General features: G+C 37.9%; 1 protein-coding gene across 1 annotated transcript in view; it reads left to right on the forward strand.

Moving 5' to 3' along the window:
* Positions 1-21871, forward strand: part of EFNA5 (ephrin A5) — a 212944-nt gene that overhangs the window by 155101 nt on the left and 35972 nt on the right. Inside the window, exon 2 of the mRNA XM_056325373.1 lies at positions 15719-16011. Coding sequence (XP_056181348.1) covers positions 15719-16011 — 293 coding nt within the window. The remainder of the gene's footprint in view (positions 1-15718; positions 16012-21871) is intronic.

Below are 21871 nucleotides of genomic sequence, written 5' to 3' on the forward strand. Positions count from 1 at the left end.
TCTTCTATTGAAGTGTTTGGTTGTGTGCATGCTTATTTATATTACACTGATCCCAGAAGGCATTAGCTGTCCTTCAAAAGAGAAAGCTTACTAGACTGAGCAATAGAGAGTTTAAGTTTCAGGTGTGTAGTATAAAATTGTAGACACTATCTTTATATACCACAAATGTGTACCTAATTCTGTATTGTTATCAGTAACATTTCTATTATTTCAACAGTCAGCTACGTAAGCGAATATACAATTTGGGCGTGTCATGGGTGAACCTCTGTGTCTGTAAATGGCCACATGCTCCTTCTGCCAGCAGCCTGCTTCAGTCATTAATTCTGTTTCTTACCCCCCCCCCCCCCCCCCCCCCCCGTTACTTTTCCACACAGCTGATGCTGTTCTGCTTAATTGGACTTGTCTACCCAGTGGTCTACTTGATACCTGTTTGAACTAAATATTACAGTTAGTAGGCCTGATTTCATCCTATTCAACCCATGTATTTACATGCTGAAACCAGGGAATTGCTCCCTGTTTTGCCCCGCTGCAGCAAAAGGTGAAACTTGACCCAGCAGTTCTTGCAGGGTGGACGTTTTTGTCTACAGATAACTGTGTAACTGAAGTAAATTGCAAGCTGTCACATTAACTTAATAATCCCTTCTCTCTGCTGTATTCATATAACCCCTTCATAACTAAACAATGCTTTCCTTCCTTCAGCTTCTAGTCTCCTTTTGTATACTGTGTGGTTTACTATTGTTAAAAAAATGAGACAAGACCAATTGTATTTAAAATGTAAAAGGCATGTTTAGCTTATAGCTAACACAGGCAAAGAAAAGGTAGACCACAGAAGGTGACTGAACGGGTAATTCACCTCAACATGTGCCATGACTCTCTGAAGCCTGTTGGTACTATTCATGTATATTTCATAATATTTCTTTAGCATAAAAATTATGATGAAGTGATGAAAAAAATTGGGATTTTTTTTTTTTTCAGAGTGTGTATTCCTGTAGTTATTATTGAATATAAGAATTTCTTCTTGGGACAATCTGAGAGTTTTACACCAAATTTAATCCATTCTTAAAAGTAATTATTTATGTCAAGGTGGTTCTTTTTCTGTATTTGTTGACGAAGAACTCAGCTTGCTATGTGGCTGTGTTTTAGCTGTGTGATCTCACTGCCACTGGGACTGAACAAAATTCTGGGAACAGGAACTGTTTTTTGGAGTGTTGGATCACAGTATGGAGATTCTTGAGTTTTATCTATTTTGAAGAATTTAAGTAACAGTGTTCAGCAGACAAAAAGATGTAATTTTAAGGTTATAGAAATGAGTGAAACAATGTTTAGCCAATCAACCCCAACATATTAAGAAGTCATCTTCTTCTCTGTTGTGCTGCACTGGAAAATGATCTCTGTGTTTCAGGTTGAGAAGTTTAAAATAATTTATTTTGAAAGGGAGAACAGGGTTCAAATAGCCTTAATGCAAGTTTACTCATTTGTAATGCATTAAGAAGTAGATATTCCATACCCCATGTGTTATGAGCACACACATTTTAACAGGCTCTATGTTTCTATGCAACACACACATACATAACTCATACTAACCAGCGGAGCTGATTTAGTCTCTTGCTGTCTGGGTATTTAATCAAGAGCATCATCTCAGCACATAAAAGCGAAAAAATTAAATGGGTGAAGTGAATTAAGCTTTAATGTTTGGACACATAAGAATTACGTGCGGCCACATGCATTCAGGTTACTGGTAAGATCAATGGTAGCGTATTGCTAGAGTCTCAGGTCATTTTTTATCTTGCTTAGTGCGGGGATAGTGGTGGTGATGTCATGACCTTCTAATGGACCAAAGAACCATATCTAAAATGTTAATCCTGGTAAGAATTTTTTCTTTTGTGCTAAAAAAGGTGCCCGATTATTAAAGTAAAAGCTTTTTAACCCTTTCCCTCTGTGGAGTAAGAGTCAAATACTGACCGCTAAGGTATCTGTAGTTCAGTTTCCCGGAGATGGAATAATTAAATAAAAGTCATAAGAGGTATTACTGTAATAATTTTGGTAATGAATGATTCTCAATATGAAGTTACTCATTATCATGCTTCATATCATTAAATGCTGTGTTCACACATTCCTCTTTGGCTGAGGTAGTTCTCCTCTGACATCAGCATAATAATGAATAATTTTACACCACTTTGTAGTCCATGCAGATTCACTGCTTTGTTGAATGCTTTCTGCACAGTTAGCCCTCAATTCAGGAAAGCATTTAACCATTTACCTAAATCCTTTGGCTTAGTATGTACTTAATTCTAAAGCATCAGCTTAATTGCTGTCTTGAACAGAGCTGCTTATTAGAACAGAGGACCCTAATAGCCACATATCTGTAACCTTTTGGGAACTTTGGAGATACTGTGTCAGGATGTATTTTTTACATCAGTCATAGCTACGATTTAAATAAAGAATAAATATTCATGCACTGTTACTTGGACCATTCTTTAATCTAACAAAAGATCTCTGAATATATATTTGAGTGCATTTAAATGCCTAAGTTAAAACATGCCAAGGTGTAAGGGGGAAAATGCACTAAAAAGCTGAAGATGCTTGATAATTAACAGAACTAGTATATAAACAAAGGTAAAATAACTGATGAAATGGGGAAAAATGTAGTTAAACAGCTTGATTCAGCAACTCAGCAAAAACAGTCTAATAGCTTAGCAAAAGGCAGTAATTTTCTGTTGGCTTTTTTCTTTCTGTAATCCAAAGAACTGTTAACCTTTTTTTAAAGGATTTGGAAGGTTCAGGCTTTGTTTCTTTGATGTAAAAGCTAAAGTAGATAGATAAATTACTAGATTTAAGTTAACATCATAATAAATTAAAACTTCTATGATGATATATTTAAAACCAAGATTTGTATTTCATTTGACTTATTTAATGTACAAAATTACTAAGTTTTTTTCCACTTCATTGATGAAGGGAAAAATTAGGGTATCAAAGCAAATGGCCTCCAGCTGTGCAGCACATTTGTCTGCAAGTTTGGCGAACACCAAAGCCTGAAATTGCCTTTTGCTGCTGGGAACTTGGAAGGCATAATTTAGGAGAAGATTTTTTTATGAGAGAAGGAAGTAGAGGTCTCTACAGATGTTTCTTGCCATGCGGTAAGAAAAAGTGGGTGTAAACAAGTTTGACTATTCTTCACTGTAAAATTATTGTAGCACACCTTTGGGTATAGATAACCTCCCAACAACCTTAGAAAGCAAGCTTGGGCAGTAGAAGAGTTTTCCTAAAGAATTGACCATCTGATTATGAAGTGTACATCTCTAAAAGCACAGGACAAGATGAGCAATATAAATGTCTATTGAAGTGCAATAAAAGACTTTTCGGTCGTATTATTTTTGTTATGAGCCATAACATGCAAGGTGAAAGGACAAATCTTGGGGTCTGTATTCTATTTCAGTTAATCCTTAGCTAAACTTGTATTGCAGACAGTAGGAAACTAAGCAGCCTTCATTTGTCTAGGCTTTTTTATGTAGCAGCCTCCTTGGAGAGCAGGTGAGATACGTTCAGAGATTTTAGTATAATGTTTTATGTAAGGTTTTATTTTGCTTAAAATTAGGTACTGGAATAATGGAAATCAAGATCTAACTTTTCTCCAATTAATAAATCTGTCTCCAAAAAAGAATCTTGTCTCTGAGGGTTGACAAGGTACACTCTTGCCTCTGATAGTTACAGGCAGCAAAGGTGAAAATGTTCAACTGATAAACATTTGAGGACTAGGCACTTGTGATCAGCTTTATCATTTCTTACCACCCTTCTTCTAAGCAATACAGCATCATAGATTATATGTTACTTTCTTAGCTATGAAATTCATGGTAAAATTGTATCTCTGGTAGAATTTGTCAGGTATCAGGCTCAAATGCACAGGAGCAGGTAAGCTGCACAACTTGGCAAGCAAGCTGTACAACTCAGTGTCCACAGACTAGTACACCTAATTCCAGAAGTTTCTGGGGGTTCAGAAAATGATCAGACCTGGTCAAGAAAAATCCACCATTCTGTTAAGCACAGAGAGCCTAAACCTCTGGCTATGCAAAAGATTGGTGGCTGTTCTGAGAATACACTGGGGAGATCTATCTGTGTAGGTATTTAGTGTAGTCTAGACATCTTCCATTGGCCAGTGTTGGGACTGTTTTGTTGGCCTTGATGGGAGTTTGCTCTGAACCAGGATGAGTACTGTCATTGCTTGCATCTCACATTCTTTAACTGGGATTTTACCCACGCAGTTGGTCTAAGTTGTATGTGCTGTCTGTCTAGCCTCAGATTATGTGTTTATGCTCCAACTATGTGCTTAAGTTATGAACGCTTCGTTCTTGAATTGTAGGGTCTGTTTTGTTTCCGTATTGCTAAACTAGTACTTAAGATTAGAATGAAAGGAAGAAATAGCTCATATGCTCAATAATTCATTTTAAGATCAAAGGAGTGATGGAAGGCTTCCCAATAGACTAATGGTTCTTGCCCAACCTATGCAGTCCCTTCCTCATACCTGCCTGCTGCTGTCTTTATAGTAAGTAGGAAGAAGAAAGGAGGGCAGGGGAAAAAAACTTCTGTTTAATTTGTCTGTGGTATTCTCTGCTTATCTTAAACCTTAGTGTCTGTACTTTTAAAAATAGTTACTCTGGTTTATGCAGACAAGATCATTGTTCAGTTGTGAGTGAAGTGATCTCACTACTGGTTGAAGATTAGAATTCATTTAAGATTAATTTGGAAACACTTTTAGACAAAATGCATTAGGGAAATTAAGAGAATAGCTTCAGTTTTACCTCTCTGAATTTTTTGATTATCTGAGAGCAGTGCCTTCTTTTGCTCTCTATTTTTCTCCCTATATGAATATTTTACACATGCATATGAAAGTAAATGACCAGGTTTTGCACCTTTTATCAAGTCGAGCTTCATTTATACATATTGAAAAACTGTTTTTGTCACTTTTGAAGAAATAAATTCCCAAACCCCATAATAGGAACCATATTATGGGGACTTTGTAATTTGAAAAGGGGACAGGGCAGGGAGGGGATAATATAAAAGCTGCATTGAATTCCACCATTTGTCAATCCCATTCAGTCAAAAAAAAATAATTGTTGCCCATCAGATTGTAATCTTTGTAATGTCTTAGGTGTTTTACAAACTAATTGGCAGCTTTTCAGATTATATTTGTAAACCGAGAAACTGATTTGGATCAGGACCTGCCTTGTTCATATGACATACAAAGCTTAAGATGAATTTCTCTAGGTAAAAAACATTTTTTTTAAGTCCTGTTGTTCAGAGACCAAGTGTATCAAGATTAATCTTGAAGGAAAATTGTATTGTCTATGTGCTCTAAGTCTTTTGAAGAAATAACAGGAATTAAAAGAAAAAAATTCTAACATTTGTAAAATGTGCTACTTGGTGCTGCTGCAGCCTGTCATCTAAAACTCTGCTTGCTCTTCTTTTGCTAGTTTGCCCAGCATAAGAGAGAAACTAATATGGAAAGGTAACAACAACATGGTTAAATTATTAGATTTCACCATGGAACTTTCTCCAAAATGCTGTTTCTGTGTCAGGAAAGGAAATATTTTTCCTATGGATCTCTTAAATAAACACAAGGCAATTGTTTAGCAAGAAATTTAAATTCATCGATTGAAGCCCTCTTTCCTGAGAGTGAATTGTCTGCAAATATAGTTATGCACTTGTTAGCTATTCTAGCTTTGTTTTTACGTGAACAAGTTCAAATAGCTTCTGAGAATGTATTTGAATATATAGGTTATTCATGTTAATAGCAAGTCATGTTTTGATGCTGGTGAGTCTGTGATTGCTGGGTTTTTATCCTCTGTATTTTGCTCAGGCTATTTGATATTGCATCTGGATTCATTCCTTTTAGCTGGAAGGTGTGTATTATGACCAGAGCTCATTGAAACATACACAGTTGAAATACAAAAAGACTGTGAAACATCTTGAGGATTAGTTTCATTTTATACACTTACATATTGGGAAATTAAGGGGTAGTTTTTTCCAGTTGCAATTCATTAGGATGTCAGAGTCTCCAAATTCTAATTTGATCACAAAATATTTATATTGAGTTTGTTGGCAGATTGATAGATTAGTAATAAACAGCTATAGCTTAATGTCATCGAAAATTATTTCTAATGCAACAGCAAGTGTAGGTGTATATGCAACAGACAGGCACTTTTATCAGAATGTTTCTTCTCAAATACTGCCCATATATTTACTTGCACAAATTGATGCAGCATTTTTTCCCTAGGAGTATGGAAGGGATGGATATTTGAGCTTATGAGTTAGCCATCACTCTGCTTTTAATATATTAGTGGGATAATAAATTTGCGAAACTGACTCCTGTTATGTACACTTCCTCATGGAAACAGACAGCAGTTTATCTCAATTATTCAGTGTGCAGGTCAACATGCTTGTGGGGCAAGTGTTCTTTTCTTCATTTTGTGAGTGTGAGAAGCAAGACCTTTCTGCAGATAGGGCATTGTTCTCCATGTCCATTAACAGATGTCAGCACATGCCTCAGGCTTACAGTAACCCTGTCTATATACCAGTCACAGAATCACATTCCATCCAGGCTGATAGACTGTGTCTTCTGGGTTAGACACATGGTCAACACATGTTGTTAGAGTCCAGTTTTCAGACTTTTTAGTAGTACTCCTACCTGTGGGGTTTTTTTAATTATTATTTTATTTTGGTTTGTTAGACTTTAAACTCTGAATAGGTTTTTTTCTCCCAAATGTGTTTGATAGTAAAGTGTGTGTTAGTACAGCAGAGATCAGGTCAGATTTTCTTGCTTTTCTAAGGTATATGCTAATGAATCAGAAAACTGCAGTTTTTCAGTATAGGCCAGAGGTAGCTGAGGTGGGGTTTGTATTTTCAAGCAAAAGCATGGAATAAAAGATGAAGCTGGCATCTTGTGTGGTGTTAGTGACTACAGCAGACAAATGGAGAGTCATGCATGGATGGTGCTGATGACCATGTTTAAAAATATGAGGGTAGTAATTACCAGATCTCCTCATGCCACCTCAGATGAAGTGGGATAAATGTTGCTGGTGAGCTCCAGAGTAGTACAAATGGGAACACAAGTAATAAGCTTGTGTTCACAAATCAACTTAACAAAGAGACAGCTTCAGCTCACACATTCTGGATTCACTGTGTGGATATAGGCTCCAAACACAAGTATCAGGCTGCCTTTAGTATCTGGTTCTGTATGGTATCTTTCAGATGATGTTACTAGGGTCTTCAACACTGAGGTTTGTCCTGTAAGTCTTAAGTGATGCCTTTAACAGCATAGTAACTCTTCCTTTACCTTCCCCTCCCTCCTTCACTCTTCATCCATCTCTACAAGTTAAATGCCCACAGCAATAGAAAATCAATAAGCAGGTAGAGTCTGTAGTCATGGGGATTAAAGCTATCAGAGCTGGGACAGCTGAGAATGAGAGCCTAACCTCTTTGGGAGCAATGCTGTGACATGTTGAACCACTTTATCACCCTTATCATCCACTGCATGACTGTGTCACCCAAGCCCCCAAGATGCAATGCATGCTTCACGTCAGAAGTTGCAGCAAAAGAGAAATTCTGAGAGATCAGGTGAAAGTCATGTGTGCCAGCTTTGAACACATTTTACAAATACAGAGTCTGAGGAAACAGTTTTAATAAACAGAATGAAAAATGTCCAGCTCATCGATTAGGAGGTGCAGAATGATGGGAAGTTAAGTGCGTGAGGGTGTTGGAGTACTTGAGAATCTCTGGAGTACTCCAATTTATAGGTGGGAAATAAATGTTGATTTGTTTATTCCCTCCCTCCCTCGTATCTTCTCAGGGAAGAGCAATTAGTTTCTATTTTTTAATGTTTGCATTATCATTGAACATATATCTTTCTGCAGTGCCAGCTATAAGAAGCCAATACAGGACCCAGCTGTACAAATGAAAACAGTTATGACTGTAAGGATAAAATTATTAACAGTAAGTGGAGTAAACACGGTTTTGCAGAATTTATTTCTTAAAGAGCTTTTAAGCATAAAAATAAATAAAAGATGTGTCTATACTTTAAATTCAATGTCATTGCTAACTGTTATGATGCAACTGAATTTTTTGTTCAGCAACAGAATCAGAGAAAAAGGTATTTCAGGTCTTTCAGGTTAATGGAATTAAAACAACATGTCATTCAGAGAACTCTTACATTTTAAATAGGCTATATCCTTTTCCCATTCAAATCTAGTCCTTTCCTTCTGTGTTTTGCAGTCTTTTTTGCCTTGATTTTGCCTGTAGAATCCCCTTCCTTCTGAGTGCAGGCTTTCTTTGCAAAGGGTGTGTTTGAGGGAACATTAGGAAGTTTCCAACAATCAGATTTTATTTAAAAAAAAAAAAAAGGTGGAGATTTTTAAATTTGTATTTTATTTTATTTTCCAGAAAGTCAAAGACTTTTAACCAGACGGGTTTTGAGGAAGTTTCTTGGTTCTGGAAGTTAGGAGAATTAAAAGTTGGTCACCTGCAGGATACCTGTAAACTTCAATAGCTTGATTCTTCACAGCTGCTCAGTACTTAATGAGTTCTTTTCTTTAAAAACCTAAATGCTAGCTCAAACTTACTTGTTTCACATTTCTTCCCATGTTCTAGTCCCTATAGCAGATCATTTGTCTCATTTAAATAGGCAGTATGAAGTACCAGATACAATGGTAACTGATCAGAAACTGTTATTTAACAAGAAAAAACCCAGCCCTCCGAACAGGAAGGCACAATGTCTGTCTTGTACTGTTGGCTGATAAGAAGGGCTAAAGACATGAGATTCTCCAGGGAGACAAGTCACATAAAACTGACTCTGTTCTTGCTGATTTTCATTTGTTTGTGGTTTTTGCTTTCGGACCCATCCAAGCAGTGTGAAAGATCTTCCAGGCGAGAGGGACATAAGCAGGAATAAGAGAGGAAGGTAAGATCTCTGACAGATGTATATGAAGTGAAATGCAGGAGGATGGCTCAGCTCTTTGAAGAAATGTGATAGGCTCTTGCAGCCAGTTGTGAAACAGTAATTTGAAGTCTGATGAACTCTTTCAAGTGCAGGAGCCTGATTCTGCTCAGCTGTGTAATTGTGATGGAAGGCAGCCAGCTGAAGGCAGAGACCTGGGCGCAACCTTTTGGGAGGCTTGTTCTGGCAGAGTGGGTGGGAGAGTAAAATGAAGATTGATAATGAACTAGTAATAAGTGGCCTTATTATAGTAATAAGTTTCCCATGGAAGCCCGGTGATTGCAGAGAAGCCTTAGCTGAGAGCATGTGACCGCATCTTATTTTGATCAGCTGTAGCACACAGCAAAGCTGTGTAATTATCATAATCTAACAATTAGCCTGGCATCCTTTCCCAGTGTTTAATTACTCCAATAAATGGTAATTGAATAGAGGACTTAATGACAAGAGAATAAGTTTCTTTCTACGTTGTGTATTTAACTTGCAGTCTTTTCTAGGAATGATTTTTGAATAGTGTTTTTTTGAACAACAGCCTTGATTAGTTGTTTCTCCTTTGTTTTGTCAGTCAGTATTTTGCTTCCTACGTAGTGTTTTCTCGTGGTGTTTTGAACTTGTCTTAACTTGTGAAACTGTAACCTAAGGACTGAAGGGTCATAGAAAGCTCCTGTATATTACAGGAGTTTTTTGTTTGCTTGGGTAGCAATATCCTGCTAGAGATCTAAAATATCACTGGCTTGCTACTGTTAGCAAACCCACTTCTCTTAGCATCTGGAAAACGTTGAATTTTCTTTTGGTTTGAATAGAGCTAAAATTAAAATAGCTCTTTGATTACTTCATTGTTTGTGCATCAGTATCATTGTTGATGTCAGCAGAGCTATGGGAACAGAGTTTATTAAATGTTGTGACAGAGCCAGTAAAAAGAGCAGAAAAGCATTGAAGAGGTTATTTTTGCATAGCACAGAAATAGCATTTTTAAAATTATCTGCAGTAAAATGGTACACTTAATCCCACAACCCCTCAGATACTTAACAACCGCATGATTTCCCCCATCACAGTTAACGGTTTTAAGTTATTTGAAATGTGGGGGCTTGCTTGAACTGTGTAAAAGAATGACGAGGCACAAGTTACCCTGCTGTGTTCCAGCCACAGCTTGTGAGTTGAGTGGAATAGCCTAATGTGCTGCACTTGTCACCTAAACAGAGGCAAAAGCTTGTGAGCAAGCTCAGTAGTGTGGAATGGTAAATAACTGACTTCACCACATCCTAAGAGCAATTTATATGTTGTTCTTTTAAAGGATGTTAACATTTTCCAGAAAATGTTTGGGTTTTGTGTATTATTGCATATGCAAATACCTACACTATTTTCATTCCTCTGTTATTAATAATTTTAGCAAATAGTTTCATAACTAGCTAATAGAAATAAACTTAATTTCCAATCTATTTATGTATTCTTCCAGTTGAAGTTTTTCCTGTGTTTAGTACTTTTGTGAGAGGTGTTTCTATATTCCAATAACATTTAATCTGCTGGCGGTCGTTTCTATATTCTAATAGAAATATTTAACCTACTGGTGCTTCAGCCTTTTGGTATATTTATGGGATCTTCTGATCTGGCTGCTTTTTTCATGATGCTTGTATGAATGGACTTCTATCTGGGACCTCTCAATCTCCGTTAAATTTAGTTAAAATGGCTTAGTGGCTGTGAAAGCAAAAAGGAGGAGCTGGGTGAGCAGCAGTTACAGGGGTATGGACATGTGCTGCTCAGAGAAGCCTTTTTTTACTTGGGGAACAGAACAAGTAACTTTTTGCTATGCTCTTTCTGGAGAACTATGGGTAATTATAGTTTGTATTTACCCCAAGAATAAATCAATTCAGTGAATTTTGTTAATGTTGCCTTGCATTTCAGATTGCAATTTGAGAGCAAGGCAGCTGGTGTAAGGTGTTTAGCAATGGCAGTGTCCTCTGTGCATTGGTGTTACAGGCTGTGCAGGCTCCAGGCAGCAGATTTGCATCTGATCCCTTCTAATGCACGACTGAAGACCAGAATTTTGTAAATCATTGTTGGAGCAGTTATTTGAAGTCTTTTCTGGTTCACAATGAAGCCTTGCCACATACATTTGACAGAACAGACTCCAAATAAAGAAAGGTTGACATAGTAAAAGCAAAATTTTCCAGTACACTTACCTTGAAGCAGAGCATCTGGTGTGTCAATTTTGCAGGAAGGGTGATAGAATATAACTAATAAGATTGGTATGGGAGGCAACAAGCAGAAGCTATTGCATTTTTTTATCTATCTAAATGGTAATGGTCAATTAGTGTTATTTGTGCTGTTCTTAACCTGGATTTTTATAGTGCTTATTCCAAGCAAGAAAGGAAGAAAGAAACAAGAAACAAGCAAACAACACTGTTACTGCATTCTAAATATCTGTTTAAACAAATCATCACTTGTTTCAGTGACCAGCAAAGTTATTAAATTCAAGACAAGCCACTTATGCTTCAGATGGGCTTAAAATGATGAAGAGAAACATGCACACAGACTGTGTACTTTCACTTGTGTTAATGGATAAACAGAACACAGAAGACATTAATTACTTTGAAATGTTTTGCTAGTCTTGTGTTTCTGTGGTTAAAATTGCCATGAAGTTCTTTCTCTGCATCCTCAATACATGGAAATGTCATCGCTGGCACTTGACACAGAAACATCCACATGATTGTCTTTGCTGGAAACAGTATGCGAGTTTTGTGTAGCGAGCTGATGTTCGTTGGTTATGGAAACGTTTAGGTTTAGAAGGTACTTTTACTATCCACCTCTGTTTTCAAAGTGACTTTTAAAGCCCTACTGCCCAATAGGTAGCTTTGTAGTATGCACATTTCCAAGACACTGTTTGAATGCCACCTGACAAAAAAAAAAAAGGTTCATTATATTTGAGGAATAGCTGTGTTTTGCTGTCTGTAAGCCAGAGTGCACAGACACAAATGACATTATTGCTAAAAGGTTTGTAGATCCTCTCAGAGTTTTGGAGAAGCCTTTTGGGCTGGTTTCTACCACAACACAATGTTCTTTTATGCAAAATCCAGATAGGACTGATTTTTTCCTTGTAGTGGGATTTCTATGAAGACCCTGATCACTGCATGGTTTCAGAAGGGCATGGGAGTCCAGATGAGGATCTGCCAGAACAGCTGGAAGACCTAACCTAGAAAAGGAAAAACACAGGAGTAGCATTACTAGAGAGTGTTGGAAAACAAGCTTTCTGTTCTGAGTGGGAGTGCAAAAAGGGACAAACTTATTAAACCTTAAATGCAGACAACAGGAGACTTGTTATTCTGGTTATCTCCACCAATCTGTTAATGGATTCCACCTTCCCTTTATATGTTGTGTTCCTTAATATATGTAGGTGGCTTTGGTACACATCGATAGACGCTTTCATTTGAAGTGGAACTTTTGTTTCACTCTAATACCTGACATTACACTATTTATAAGAGGGTTTCAGCCTGTAAATGTTAAGTGCTTTTCTCTCTGTTGTGGTTTTAAATTCTTGGAAGTGTGTTTCTGAACTGTTTCCTCTAATGGCTTTGAGGAGTATGAACTGATGGATTTTTTTGTGAGTTGTTCATGGCCATCCCTTGCCTTTCTGTTCACATTAGAGGTCTTTGTGTTTCCTCTTCAAGAGGTAAATACAACACACTGCCTTGTAGCTAGAGAGAAGCGAGAATGGTCTCAGTTTGCTCCAGGAGGCACACTGGACATGTTGTAGCCCCTTTTGGAAAAACAAAATTAGTTCTACAACTCTTCAGTACGCATGCTGAGGTTTTGATTACTGACTTCTTTAAGATATTACATGAGGAGAAATAAATACCAGCTTTCTGCTTCTTAGTTGGCTAATAATCTCTTTTCAGTATTGCTGTTACTATATGGAGTGAAGAGACTTCATTTCAGAGCTGCTTGGTAAATACCTTGGTACATTTTTCCATGGAGCAGGTTCACCGCTGTGCCAGGAGTATCAGTTAAAGGCCAGTTTAGATCACTTAAAATATGCACCACCTCCTTCCCTTTTCAGACATGTAAATGTAAACACTTTCTGGCTACAGTGAATGACTTTGGAATGAAAATATTGGGAGGGCAGGGGAGCTGGGAGGGAAGGATACTGGGGTAAAGAGGACTTGGTTGTGCGCTTCGCCTGCAGACCTGCTTTTGCATTTGCTTGGTTTTTGCTTTCCACCTGTTTGACAGGCAAGGGTGTGCTGGGGCGAACGAAGACTCTCAAGTGTTTCAGCACTTAAGGAAGCAAAAATAAGAATGAATCTACTAAAATACCAGTGATCAAAGAGGACAGTTGTGTTGTGGTTTCGCTGGTTTCGCAGGAGCGCAATAGGGGACTTTGGCAGCAGGGAGTCAGATGACCTCTGTGTGCAGTGTTCGGTAAAAGAGCTCACTGGTGCAGATGACAAGGTTGATTTCATTGCTAACAGGGATTTAAAGTGTGATCACAAATTTAGTTGCCTATCTTTTTGTATTTATCATTTCCATTATCATAGACTGTGTGGTCGGATTCTTTCCTTCAAATTCAGCTGTTCACAGACTGTGTCTGGGAAATGTCTGTCTAGACTCTCCTTTTGGTTAAAGGAGAAAGATAGCTGCCTCTGGAGTGTGCTCCATCTCATTCCAGCCTACCTTGGGCCTAAACAGGCCAGATGAGTTGGACTGGAGAAGTTCCTGTTTCTCTCCTTTGACTTAAGAGAGAATGTGGAGGATCAGTTCACATAAGGCTGTAAGAGTCTGATGTTAAGGAGACCACTCGGATCCTGAATGTCTGCATTTACGTAAATGTAGTTGTGAAAGCATATAGTCTCTGTCACAAAACCGTAATCCGGCATTACTGTGAAGGCACAGGCTGATACAAGAGGTAACCTTGAGAATCTCTTGAGAAAATTATATTGTCTGTCATCTGCATGGTTGTAAAAAAAGCATGCACACACACAGAGAGATAAAATATATATTAATTTTTACTTACTAAAACTGTAATTAAAACCCCCTAAAAAATAATAGAGCTATGGTTGCCAGGATGTGGCTTCTCTATTCATAATTTAGAAGATACTCTTTTTCATTACCTGTAAGAAATGGCATACTGTTAACTGATACAGAGAACAGACAGCAACTTGAAAACAATATGTTCTTGTAAATGTGTTGATAGTACCTGTTCAGGTGACAGTTTTTGAAAGCACTGGTGTGCAAAAGTATATTTTTAACTAACGGTTCAGATACATGTAAATTCTCCTGGAAGAACTGTGGTACAGAGAGACTTTTCCATGTTACAGAATGGAGCCATGAGACTGTGCACTGGCTGAAATTATACAGATACATCATGCTTTGATGCATGTTCAGTTTTTTGTCTTTAAAAAGCTATTTTATTGAAGTTAAATTATTGTAGGGATATGAAAAGGTGTAGTTAGCTCTGAATTTATCCTTGGAGGGCCAGCAGATCATTGCTTTTTCTCTGAAATTAGATAGAAGGATCCAGATGGCAGATTTCAAGCCCATCAGGTGTTTAAAATATGCCCCTCAGCTAAAAAGAAGTATTATAGTTAAATCTGTCATGGCCTTTTTATTGCTCTGTGGTACACTTGACAACTGGAGCCGTCAAAGAGAGAAGCTACAAGTAGCTCAGTCAGCCTGAAGTGGAGTAGGTCAGTGGTTGGTTCCTTTGGCTGCCCCAGGGAGTTTGATAGACGTACAGACCTGGTTTATGGAATCATTAAATCCATCATGGTATAAGCTCCCATGGAGGCAGTGAATTTGTTCCCATAGTTTCATCCAGATACTGTGGTAGGCGTTAGAGAAGTAATGTAAGTGTAATGTGGAGGGGAGGAAAAAGGACACCCTCTCCACCCCCAACAAAACAAGAATCTCACATCTCTAAGGAGTCCTCAATGATAATAACAACAGTAATAATAAAGTGCATCTGGGCCCGTGCCTTGCGCTGCATTTCTCAGCTGGCACTCATTCAGAGCTGTCACATTAGGCTGAGTGCTGATAATTCATATCCCAGAATCCTTTTATCTGAACAGAGAGCAATGTCTCCACTGTGTATTTTTGGCAAAGGAGATGCACTGCTTTTCAAATATCTTTAAAAAGCAGTACAGGCTTTTCTTTGCATCTTGACAAACTGCTGCTAATCATGAAGAAAGAGGAAACCTGTTTGTGCTCTTGTAGTAACTATAAGTACTTGCAGTCAAATCAGCTATAAGCACAGGGGTGATTACTGCCTGATTCAGAGAAGAGGATTTGTTTGGGTTATTTATTTGCATGCATATGTAGATGTTTATATAGACACTGATTTGGGGAGGCTGATACAATTTTGGCTTCTTTGCTGCTTCTTGCTTCTTTCTGCAATTAAAAAAAAAAAAAAAGGCAAAATACAACCAAATAAAGCAGACAGTTTCTTTGTTTATTCAATAAGCCATAGGGAAAGATAGCCTATATCTTGGGGTGTGTTAGCAACAACTCATTTTGTAAGAGAAGAGAGCAAAACCTTTATCCAGAAGGTCGTATGATTATAGTTCTGCATAAGCAGTCTCTGATAGCTCTGGTGAATTGTAAGGGTTATTTCTGAGAGTCGATGTGCATGGCTGGAGTGAAATTAAGTGCCTTTAGTGATGCCCATCTTATGAGAACATTACCCTGCAACAAGGTCATCCTGACTTAACTGTGCTTATGTCTGAACTCTTCCTGTGATTTCAGATTCCAGCGGGGCGACTACCACATCGATGTCTGCATCAATGACTACCTGGATGTGTTCTGCCCTCACTATGAAGACTCAGTGCCAGAAGATAAGACCGAACGCTATGTTCTATACATGGTGAACTTTGATGGCTACAGCTCCTGCGATCACACCTCCAAAGGGTTCAAAAGGTGGGAGTGTAATCGGCCACATTCCCCGAATGGACCATTGAAGTTCTCGGAAAAATTCCAGCTGTTCACACCCTTCTCACTAGGATTTGAGTTCAGGCCAGGCCGGGAATATTTCTACATCTGTGAGTATACAGAGATTTACCACTGTTGCACAGCAGGTGCAAGAAACCCAGCTAATTTTTCACCTAGGCTTTGTGCAAATACAGCGGGCCAAACCATATATAATGCAGATGTCTTACAGTGAATGCAGACTTAACCATCCCCAGATAGATTAGCTAGCAATCTAGCTAGTGAAAATAAGATTAAATCACAGCTTCTTTTCTCACATGAAATAGCATAGCAGCCTTGTTCACTGAACCGTGGCTGACTTTTAGAGCAAAATGCACTATTACATTTATTCCAGCGCTCTGAGGAGGAGGAGGGGGCAAGAGGGGTAGGAGGGAAGCTGTCCCCAAAGATGAGAAAAAATAATTAATCTTCTGCATGTGAAATTCCTGAATTTTCTTATTTGGTCAGATGAAATACTCTTTGTAATATTTATCACCCAAGGAAAGTGGGGTCTGCCAAGTTTGTAAGTGGTGTAGCTGCTGATGTCAGTAGTCCAGTGGTATTTATAGTTATATTTACTTAGGATGAATACTTCTAGCATCAGACCAAGTGGCTCCTTTTTTAATTCCTCCCCTTTTCCCCTCCTGCCTTTTTCTTGGACAAGCTGTTGATGTCAGCATGGGCGACAGGGGGTGCCGTGGGAGCAGGTGGCAAGCAGAGGAGGGTGGATGGGTTCTTGCACTTTCCCACTTGCTCCCTGAAGCAACGGGGAGCACCCTTCCAGGGCTCGAGTGTCTCCTCCGTGGAGGCCTCCATCAGGGCTGCTCTGGGCACCCAGTGGAGATGCAGGACGACATCTGAGTCTAAGGAAGTAAAAAAAACCTGGGAGGTTAAAAAACAGTGGGTTAAGCAGACTGATTCCCTGACCCCACTGTGCAGTTGATACTGCTTCAGCTGTCTCATCTCTTTAATCCTCCAGCAAAGATCTTATTTCATCAGTTTGGTTTGTACCTGAATCTTCCACTCCTAACAAGTTTTGTTTGCTCGCTTCAGCAACGTATTTTTTTCCTGTTTTTAGTGTCAGACTAGAGAGTTGAAAGCTTTAGACAAGACTGTAGATCCCAATAAATACTGCCTTCATATGTGTAGCTGGCCTTTCTACTGTGAAACGGTCATTCCACCTCATTTCACTGAGTATATGTGATCCCTGTTTTTCAGCCTCATTTCTTCAGCATTGAGATTTTTCTTTGCCTTTCGTAATCTGTAGGGAAATACATTCCTAGTGGATAGTTTTCCATTCATTTCTTTTTCTTCCAGCAAATAAAACCCGCTAATGAGTGGTGGTTCAGCATCAGAAGAACAGTGCCTTGTTCCTGTGCTGAAGTACAATAACAACAACAATAATAATAATAATAAACTGAAATGTTACTTAAAACTGTTTTTTAATATGGTTATGAGAAGTTGTGTTATCTGTCAGAGTTAAGTGGATAATGTTGTAGGATAAATAAATCTGCACTGTGTAGAACCAGTCCTGCTTCTGTCAGGACTTAACTCACAAAAGCTTCCCGTTAATTTCAGCAGGAGTTTTGTGTCATTCAAACTCTAATACTAGGCCCCCTTGGAACACTGGATTTTTGGTGCCTTTTTTTTGGTTGGTTTTGGGGTTTTTTTATTCCATTCCTGAGCATCATCAGTAAAACAAGCAGGAATACTTAACTAAGGAAAGCAATCTTTACCATCGCATGATCACAATAAAATGCAGCACAGGGATGGCGTCAGTAGCTGCAAGCATAAAAAAACACCCAACCCCACAAAAAAAACCCAACCTACAATAAAAAAATTTGTTTTCTAAAAAAAGAAAAAAAAGGAAAGAAACTAAAGGTGAAAACCAAACATGAAAGTGAAGGAAAAAAATATGAGAAATATCAGCTTGGTCTGTCTAGCTAATGGCTTCATTGTTAAAACATACAAAAGCCATTGAACTCTCAAGCAAGACATTATTATTCAAATACACCCAGGTTGCTTATGCCTGGTTTTCTTCATTTGTGGTTAAATTCAATATTTCACTAAAAACCATTATGTGTCTTCTATAACATTCATTTAACGGAGTCATTTAACTGTCAAGGGCTCCCTTCAAAATAATTGTTCCAAAGTGCTTTAAAATATGAAGAGTTTTATGATATTCAAATGCATTTAGATGGAATTATTTTTTTTTAATGAAAGTTAAAATAGCAAAAAAATAGCAGCAAATAGGTGTTCATGTACTAGTAGCTTACTGGCCTGGTATTCACTGAAATCAAATTTTTAGGCACGTTTCAGAGACACAAAAGCACTTTTCCTTCTTTTCCGTAATTTATTTTTTGCCTTCATGTTTCACTCTGCTGAGAGCAGTAACAAGGTTGGCATTGCCACAGTTGCAGGGAAGCACTGTACACTAAGTTAATTACAGGTAAACCTTCTCAGGGGAGAGTTGTCCATCCTGGGATGTTTTTATCTTCGTTTCTTGAAGAAACAAGCTGGTGAGATGTTGTTCCTTGTTTCCTCATCCAAACTGTAAACAGGCTTTGGTCCAGGCTACAGACACCACCCTTGTTACCTTTCTATATCTGCATGTTGAAGAAATCACTCCTTCAGCATGGAAGGTTTCCTTTCCTCAGCAGATCTGAAACCTTTGTCCTCTGTGCAGGGGAGAGGGAAGGCTCACTGTGTAGCATCAGTCTGGTATATTCTGTTTAAGGGTTAGAAAATACTTTGTGTAGTCTAGACCTCTGGAAAGACAGAAATAAGAAGTGGTTGGATAGATGTTTAGCTTAATTGCTGTCTGGTGCTTTTTTGAAAATCTTTGCAGTTTACCTTTTAAGAACATGACTTGCCTCTTGCTTCAATTATTTTTAGAAACTGCAGTAATCTGAGAAAAATCACTGTCTTTTTTTCTGACCTATTGTTTGGAAAATGCCACTTTCCTTTGTTATGTCATTGCCTTCATATATTGCTTAGATGAACTTGGATCTCCCTTCTTTGCATGTTCATTCTAGGAAAATACAAGGAAAAAATATCTTTCTGATATCAAATTTGCATTAAAGAAGAGGAGTCAGCATCACAGACATGCAGTCAACAAGTACTGATTGAGTTACTTTTTAAAGAGGAAAAAGTTATTAAATATTTTCAGAGAAAATTAACTTTTATTTACTTAGGGGTTGCACAGTAGTGGGCTTGGGAAAGTAAAGATTACATCATGACCTAAAGTCTCAATTTTTACTTAGTTCTTAACAGGTGCTCATCAGGTCAGTGTACATTAGCCTGAAAATAGACAAAATAATACTACTGCTGAAACAGAAGCAAATGAAATATAGAGAAAGCAAAACCTAAATATTTGCTGGTACAACAGTGATTTTAATGTCCTTCAGAAGGGAGCATAGGTTTGGGTACGCAGGTTAAGGTGGGACACTGTGCAAGGGGAGACAAACACAAAAGCAAGGAAGGGGTAAAAAAAGATCCTAAAATGTATAATGTTATATAATTAGATAATTCAAAATACAGGTATAATTTTCATTACTTTAATTGCGTGTGGTTTATTTTTATTAATGTGCTAAGTGTTCAATAAAATACTAGTAACAACTTGGCAAATATACATCAGGGCTGTTGAAATAAAAAAAAATTAAGACATTACTATAACCGGATCAGTACGGATTACTGCAGAGTCCTGACTGCGGTTTCGGAACCACGCTCCTGTGTCAATTTAAGCTGGACCACATTGCTTTCTTTCTTGAAAACTATGTATCATTGGTGTAGTGTCAGAAGTTGTACTGATACTAAGCTGCAGCATGTGCTTTTTTCTGAGTGATAGGTCCAGTTATTCCATCAAATAATTTGGTATTTGACATGATTTATCCTTGAAAATCTATGCTGGTTTTATCATGTCCTTCAAGATTTTATATGGATTGTTTATTTAGTCGTTTGGTCACTGTTATTATTGTAATTTATATTTGCTTCCACCCTTTTCTCAGAATGGCCAGGTAGGTTTACCCTTGCTCACAGTTCTCTTGCAGCTCTGCTGTTCTCTTGGAGGTTTTTGCTGGCAGTTAGCGGGCTTTAGGTTAATGTAGCTAAACATAAAGTGGTTCTTTCTCCATTCTTACTGAGAAAAGAGTTAGTTTCATCTTTTTAAAATCCTATTTTCCACCAGGGATTTATTTATGTAACCATTTTTTGTTACTGTTTCTTTCTAGTTTGAGTTCATGCATGTGTCTTTCTCATTTTGTTTCAAAATACTTGTGCTGTTTTTTTGTATTGCCTTTAATAATGTATCATTATCACGATATATTCATTGTCACCATTTATTTGCATGCATCTGCTGATTGTCAATTCAGGAAACTTTCATTGTAACCATATTGCTCCTGAACACACCAGGATAGTATACTTCTGTGACTTTGATGTAATTATGGTTGCAAATAATACTTTTAATAGTTCTTAAATTTGTGATTAACTTAAGAAACTGAGTTTATGAGGTTGTACATACGGTTGTATATACCCTTCTTCTTAATAACATCCAGCTCTCCTGTACTCCTTTTCCTCATAGAATACATCGCTAGAGAACCCGCTGTTACCTATTTCCTTGATTTTCTTCAGGTTTGCATTTGTTCCCTAGCATTCTTGTTTCTCTGCACTATTTCCTTCTTTTCCTGAAATTTTTGACTCTTACCTCCTGAGGGCTTTTCTTCAAATGGTGTTCCACCCTAACAGTCTTAGCTGCTGCTTCTATAGGATAACCTGTGATTTTTCATAATTTTGAATATAAAATTATCTCTCTTCTGGTAGCTTGTTCCATCTCTGTGACTGGAAGTCATCCTCACCATGGTCCAAAATCCATGGAACTGTTTGAATCCTGCTGTCATTTTTCTCTAACAGCTGTCAGGTAGCTGGACCATCTCTACAACCATCTGCACACCTCTGGAAGCTTCTCTGATTCAAAAGATCTTAAGGAAAAAAAGAGTAGCAGAAAAAAGTGTTTCTAATACCTCCACTTCTTTTTGTCTTTCTTTTGCCTATTAATTAGGTAGGTAGCTCATCTTACCACTAAGGTCCTGTAGCTGAAGTCTTGTTGAGGGAGTAACAGTATCTGATGACAGTTAAGCTGAACTTAGCCTCTCTTCTCCCTTCTGCTATGTTTTGTGAAGTGTGTGTTTAAGTGTTTTGTGTTTGCTTGTGCTGTTATTTTCCTTTAGTTTCTCTTGCAATCCTCTAGCAGTTTCTCTGTTCCATGCAATTCCATGTTCCATGACCAAGTCAATTTTTGGGAGGGTGACTGGCTTTTTGTCCCAAAGCTGTAAGCATATTTTAGAATCAGTATCATCAAGTTGCCTCGTTCCTGTTCCCTCCTTTCCACCTGAGATGTTTGCAGTAGAACCTGTACTGGAATGCTTTCTCCAGGTGGCCTAGCCACTGAATTTTGGAGATGGGGATGGACACAGAACTACCACTGCTTGGTGGTGGTCATGGTAAGGATTTTTGGTTGTTAATGAAGAATTATTGACAGAGTTTAGAAGTCTCAACTCACAGGGAGGAACTGTGCATATCCCTGTACAAATCAGCAGTTAGCATAGGAGGGTACTGTCCTCTTTTTGTGGAAGTTAACACAGATCTAACAAAAGCTTTCCGTGACTAAGAACCTGGGATGGCTTCCCAGATTGCCAGCTCAGCTGTTATTTTTTCAGGATTGGTTTCAATACAGCAGAATTAAGAAAGGGGATTTGATAGAGGCAAAGCTGAGTAGCCTGTGATACTATACAGGAGAAAACTACTGAGAAATCTTTACACTATAGTTTATTAACTGTTACTTGATACTTTTCATGTGCTCAAGAAATGGTATTAAACAGCTGCATAGAGTTCATTGCTTTTGCTTGAGCACCAGTGTAATATTAGTGGGTATCAATG

This window comes from Falco biarmicus, chromosome Z, assembly GCF_023638135.1.
Source record: "Falco biarmicus isolate bFalBia1 chromosome Z, bFalBia1.pri, whole genome shotgun sequence".
In the NCBI taxonomy this organism is placed as follows: Eukaryota; Metazoa; Chordata; class Aves; order Falconiformes; family Falconidae; genus Falco; species Falco biarmicus.